This window comes from Camellia sinensis, chromosome 6 (genome assembly GCF_055761805.1).
Source record: "Camellia sinensis isolate YWXY chromosome 6, ASM5576180v1, whole genome shotgun sequence".
In the NCBI taxonomy this organism is placed as follows: Eukaryota; Viridiplantae; Streptophyta; class Magnoliopsida; order Ericales; family Theaceae; genus Camellia; species Camellia sinensis.
The window spans coordinates 56,992,991-56,999,416 of NC_138966.1; the positions used below are offsets into that span (position 1 = coordinate 56,992,991).

The window sequence follows — 6,426 nt, forward strand, 5'->3', positions numbered from 1 at the left end:
AGAGCCGGTGCTAGGATATTCCAATTGTGAAGACCATTCCTCATATCTTATGGCAATAACGAGATTAAAATGTATATATTTAAATTTATTAAAACAATTTAATTTAATTAAATTATTTTAATATTTTAATTCCTGATATATAAATACAGTTACAGTATCATTACTTGGAGTTGGAAGAATGATGGCATCATTGAAGATCATTTACCCTCCCGAGTTAATAGGAATTTATATGAGTGGCAAGGATTGAGTGTATTCTTAAACACACAACACAGTTGGTCGCAATCCGTATATGTAATTTGAATGGGTTGGTTTGGTCACAGCCGGCTTGGCCCGGCCCACGGGGTTATAATAAGGGATTTTAATTATTCATACGTCTTGTTATAAGAACTTATATATTATTAAATTTTACAAGTGTAAGTGATTTTTTTTTTAGTAATGATTTTTTGAATTTGTCATTAAAAATTGACAATTAATGATATTTTTTAGTGACAATTTTTTTAATGTTGCTAACAACTAACAATTAGTGACATTTTTTTTTATAAAAATGCCACTAAATTTTTTTTTAAAAAAAAAAAACATAAAATTTTGTGATCACAATTAAACGTGAACAGGACTTTTTGATACACAAAAAAATCAATAGTTCCAAATAGAACTTTTCAATCTATTCCCCGTTCTTCTTTCTGGTTGGCAAAGCCTACTGAAAGTATTGTTTGGGTCTCATGAGTTCATTACGAGATCCAATTCAATGATCTAAATTGTTTATATTATACGATTCACAAAGATGATGATCTTCACAAAAAATCATAGTGTTTGGACAACAGTAACTACGTAAGATCACATTTCTTATTTTAAAAAAAAAGTATGATAATTGTAATTTAAAAAAAAAAGATTATTCATTTATTTTGAAGACAAATATAATTTAATAATGGTACTACAGTTATTCTATCAATATGAATTTTTATAAAGATAATATACTCAATCAATTTTATAATATGAACAATCCAAATTATTAAAATAGATCCCACGGTAGATTCATAAAGCCCAACAATACCTCTAGTTGATAGCCAACTTGACAGAAGTCTCTCACTTAAAATAAATGCATTTTTTTTTTAAATGGGTTGAAATATAATAAATGATGCCTTCAGATTTAACACACTGGCCTGCTAATGAAAGTGCAATACATACATGCACATGTAAAAAGGGATTAATAATTTTTTTTTTTTAAATCATATACACCTTTTTAGCATTTATTTATACTAAATTAATTTTTGAATATAAATTTTAAAAATAAAAAATCCATAAATTACCCCAATAGTATTAGGAGCAGCACATTATTCAAAGGAAAAAGACCAGACCCCCTTTTTCCCTCCACCCCCATGACTCCCTCTTTTTTTCGTTGGTTAGATTTTTTTTTTCTTTTTCTTTTTGTTTTCTTTCTCCTCCAATCACCACCCGCCACGTGTGTGTGAGGCGGTGTGAGTGGTGATTGAAGGGGATCTCTATCAAAGCACATTGCCAAGTTTATATGCATGCTATTTTCAAAAAATAAAATAAAAATAAAATGAAATAAAATTGTATATTACATAATGGCCTTTCAAATTCAATTTCACTCTCAAAAAATTTTAAATTCCACAATATAGTAGAGTTGCTTTTCAAAATTTAATGACTCATATAATATTCTCATAAATATTTATAATAATGTTATGATAATCTTATTTTCTTACTATGTTTTGTTTATCATATCATGTGTTGATGTTATATTAATATCAGTATGAGTAGTTAAGGTAATAAACAAATTGTAATAAAAAACAAATGTTCATCCTAATATTATTGAAAACGTTAATCCGGCTCTTGTCAAAAAGTTATTAGTGATGTTAAAAAATCTTGTAACAAACAAATAATATAATTTATTTAATTGGTATGAAATCATATTAAACAAAAACAATTACTAACAATAACGAAATTTTTGGAGAAAGAATATAATGTATTTATGAGTTCTTATAATTTATTTATTGGAATCAGTTGTGAAACTTTATGAATCTAAAAATATTGACATGCTTACTGTTTATCTATAAATCTCTACATTTTGATAGCCTTAACGATAAAACTTGTACAAATAATATTTAATTGAGTTTATTCTCTTATAATTTTATTATTTTATTAGTCTAATTAGATTCCATTGAATAATATTTTAATAATAATTTAATCAAATAAAATTTGACCTATCAACGACTCGACAAATCTATCTCATGACTTTCTTTTGCCAATCTGACCTCCACCAGAGGAATTCTAGCTCCACCCCTACATTGTGCTGCCCCATGTTATTGAATGTACACACGACATATAGCCAGACTTCTTTTGTATGTGTAAAAGTTATATATGAATGTTGACAAATAATTTTGAAAAAATAAAATATATGGCATAAGTTTAAATTTAATGTTGATGGATTGTGTGGCATATTTAAACTAATGGATATGCTAGTGCTTAACATGAAATCTATTGTAATAATTTGAACTATTCATAGTACTCATTGAGAATATTAATTTTACAAACAGTTAAATTGATCGAATAACTATAAACTCATTAATATATTACATTTGTCTTCAAAATAATAAATTATTCATTTTTAAAATTACAATTGTTATCTTATTTATTTATTTATTTATTTTTATAATAACTGTAATCTAATCCTATGATTATCATTGACCAAACAATATGATATTTTATATAGATAATCTTCTCTTCTAGCCAATGCACTATGAACGGTTTAAATTATCGAAATAAACTCCTTGTGCGTCTTATTAGCTTTGTCAAGTGGAGTGAAGTCTCTCTCTTAAAATAAATATGATTCACATTTTATTTTAAAAATATTTTCTAACGGTATATTGTTTGCACAAAAATGTTATTTGACTAAACAGGAGGATTTGGTGAATTGTAATCGTACGAAGGCAAATTATGCCTAAGTGTATAAAAATGTGAAAAATATCTAACTTGCAAAATAGGACCCATCCAAAAAAAAACACTAAACTTGTAAAACAGGAGATTGTGGGTCCGTTTAGGAAGATGGTTTGTGGCTAAAATAGCCACAAAAGACAAAATAGGCTATTTTAGCTACAACAAACAAAACATCACATTCAACCCATAATCATTATACTCTTCTCTCACAAAAAAAGTCAAAAAAGCCAAAAAGTCATTCTCAAACCAAGCTTTTAAGACCAGGCTAAAAAAGCCAAAAAGCCAACCCACATGTGTGAGATCTAATGGGATAAAAATCTGTTGGTTCTTGTTTTGCCTCAATGAAGAGGATTTAAAATCTCCCTAGAGTTTGAAAATCAGGAAGAGGGATGGGCCGAAGGAAATAAACACAAAAATACTTATTTTTATAAATTCAAATGGATTGAACATACAAAAGTGTAAGAACATGTTTGAATAACATAAAATTGATTCACAATTGGATTGCAAACACAATTTAAAACTCAAAACAATGCGACGGACGACCAAAACAAACTAATTTGACACTGATGTCAAGAAACTAAATTATGGGAAAGATGCCTTTCAAGAAGCTATCTATGATAAACTAGGGCTAATAGCACTGATGTTATGTGAATATAGTTATTTAATTGATTGATTGAATGGGCTTTTCTTCATCTTCAAATGGACTTGTGGGAGCCGAATTTTAAAGGAGGCATACTTTAACACAGGTATTGCCCGGCTCTATTCAAAACCCTAAGGATGCCGAGTATAAAGGGTAGATGGGCCGAATAGACACCGAGTTATGGAGCCGAGTAAATATGGGCATAATGAGCGAAAAGTGGACCAGGCCCCAAGGCCCAGGGAACGAATATAAATAAAGGAATAGCAAACTGAGAAAGGTATGTGATAATGATAGAGTTTAACTTACAATACAAGTAATCTAGAACGAGAGACTGACTTGTCCGTCGGAGTGCTAATTCTGGCACCCCCGACTGAAGTGTTTAATTCATTTCAGGTGGCTATCGGTGGTGAACGAGCGTCCCCCAAGATCAAAGGAGTATTTCCAAAAATCACTTCCCCACAATTGGCATCGTCTGTGGGAATACTCAAGCATATCCATGGCGGACGTGACGGAGGACCCTCCAATAGTCGCTGATGACACCACACAGATAGATGACTTCACTCCAACAAACACGCACGGACCGGAGCCTAACCCAGTAAGACGCGCTTTGAACTTCGGTTCACCTTCGACTCCAGAACACGAGGCAATGCAGGTGATCATGGAGCAGGCAAAGCAAAACGAGCAGCAGCTGGAGAACATGATCGCTGAGAACGAGCGTCTCCGTCAGGATTTGGCACTAGAGGTGGCAAAGTCCAAACAAGTCGTGCGCCAAGACTCGGAGCGACCTTTGAAAGCAGGTGGTCGACGGTCTCAACGCTAGCAAGAAGACACTGATAGTGACTTAGACTCACTATCTCCGGAGTCCAAAAAAAAAAGGACAGCCTACAACTTCCAGCTCCTCTGAAGAGAGCCCACGCGTAAGGCATAAGCGCAGGAGAAACGGCTCAGATGACGAGGACCAGCATGATCATTTTGTGCAACGGATCGCAAGGGTGATCTTGCTCAAAAAGTTTAAAGCTCTGTCATTTACTCTCTATGATGGCAAGTCAGACCCCACTGACCACATTCGCCACTACAAGCAAGCCATGACATTACATGCAGATGACGAAGCCCTTATGTGCCGAATATTCCCCAACAGTTTGGGACCACTGACTATTAGGTGGTATTACAAACTGGAGCCGGCTTCGATCAAAACCTTCCACCAATTACAGAAGTCTTTCAGGGCCAGATTCATCGCAAATGAAGTCCAGTCGAAACAAGCCGACTCTCTCTAGGCAATGCAAATCCTGCCAGGAGAGACATTAAGAGCATATTCGGCATGATATTGCGAATGCTTTAATCTTGTAGATGATGCTTGCAATGACTCTATGGCCATCACCACCTTCAAAATGGGACTTCACCCAGATAGTGCCCTCCGCAGTTCTTTAACTAGAAGACCCCCCAAAATAGTTTGGGGGTTGATGAAGAAAGTAGAAGAATACTGCAAAGTAGAAGATGACGCTTTGTGGGTAAAAGTCGGACACAGTACCACCAAAACGACCTCCCCTGAGATTGCCCAGTCGATAAATTTCGTACCTCCTCAGAGCCATGAACCACGCCAGCAGACTAAACGAGATAAGAAACGAGATTCTCGCCGACCAAGCGATCAGTGCCCACACTGAACAAATGAGCAACTGCAAGTTGATAATAGGCGTACAAAGCGCGCTGACAAGAAATATACGGAGCCGTCAGATTCAATCAACTCAGTTATGTCCCAAATTCAACATCTTCCATTTTTTAAATGGCCATCCAAAATGGTGGGACCTCCCGACACGAGAAGACCGGACAGACTGTGTGAATACCACAAAGATCACGGTCATGATACGGACAGCTGCTATGCTCTGAAAGACCACCTTGAGGAATTGGTGCAAGATGGTTGGCTTCCACAACACGTACGAAAGAACGCAATCAAGACTGTTGCCCTTCGACAGGATTCACCTTCGCTCGGAATCATTCATATGATATACGACCTTCTAATGCCACTTGTCGAACACGTAATTCAAGCCCCCCTGAAGCAACTCTCACCATCAAAGCAGCCCCGCGACGCTCTGAGTATTATCTTCAACGATTCCGACCTTATCGGTGTAACACTCCCCCATAGTGATCCACTGGTCATTGAGCTACACGTAAATCAATTCGTCGGTGAACGCGTCTTCATAGACCAAGGAAGCACTTCGGAGTTTATGTATTACGAAACCTTCATCAAACTCGATTTCAACCAATCAGACCTGTCTCTGGCTCCCCATCCATTGTTTGGCTTCAACGCGAATCTAGAGTATCCGTTGGGGAAGATCACACTACCCGTTCGAGCCGGCTCCCGAACGATGGACGTAGAATTCTTGGTCATCAAGCTCCCATCACCGTAAAATATCATCATGGGGCGAACTTGGTTGCATGTTATCCAAGCCGTACCTAGCACCTACCATCAGCTATTGCGCTTTCCTACCCAACATGGTATTGAGCAAATCTGTGGTTCCCAGCACTCCACACCAGCATTTTGTCCCCCTCCCGAACTACCAAATCGAAGCATCCTCGATTAACACGGTCATCATCAGAAGGGTTCCATATCGGCTCAAAAACACGTTACGGCCCTAGAACTCGAGAATTGTCATTGAACCCGACCTGTGGGAAATGATCTCAGTTTTGAAACGATTCTCCATGTACATCTTCCTCCTTTGTAAATATAAGGATTCTTCTTAGGTAGATATAATCCCATCCTCTGTGAAATCTAATTAAAAAGGGGAATTCCGACCAAAAAGCCGCCGTTGGGCCGATAAAAGCCTCCGGATTCG

General features: G+C 36.0%; 1 protein-coding gene across 1 annotated transcript; it reads left to right on the forward strand.

The window, feature by feature from the left end:
• The first annotated feature begins 5,388 nt into the window (after positions 1 to 5,388).
• LOC145793310 (uncharacterized) lies at positions 5,389 to 6,000 on the forward strand. The gene has a single exon (XM_082876105.1). The coding sequence runs from the start codon at positions 5,389 to 5,391 to the stop codon at positions 5,998 to 6,000; it is 612 nt and encodes a 203-aa protein (XP_082732231.1).
• Positions 6,001 to 6,426: the final 426 nt, after the last annotated feature.

Coding starts and splice junctions, on each gene's coding strand:
- LOC145793310 (XM_082876105.1), top strand. CDS start 5,389: ATGGTGGGACCTCCCGACACGAGAAGACCGGACAGACTGTGTGAATAC.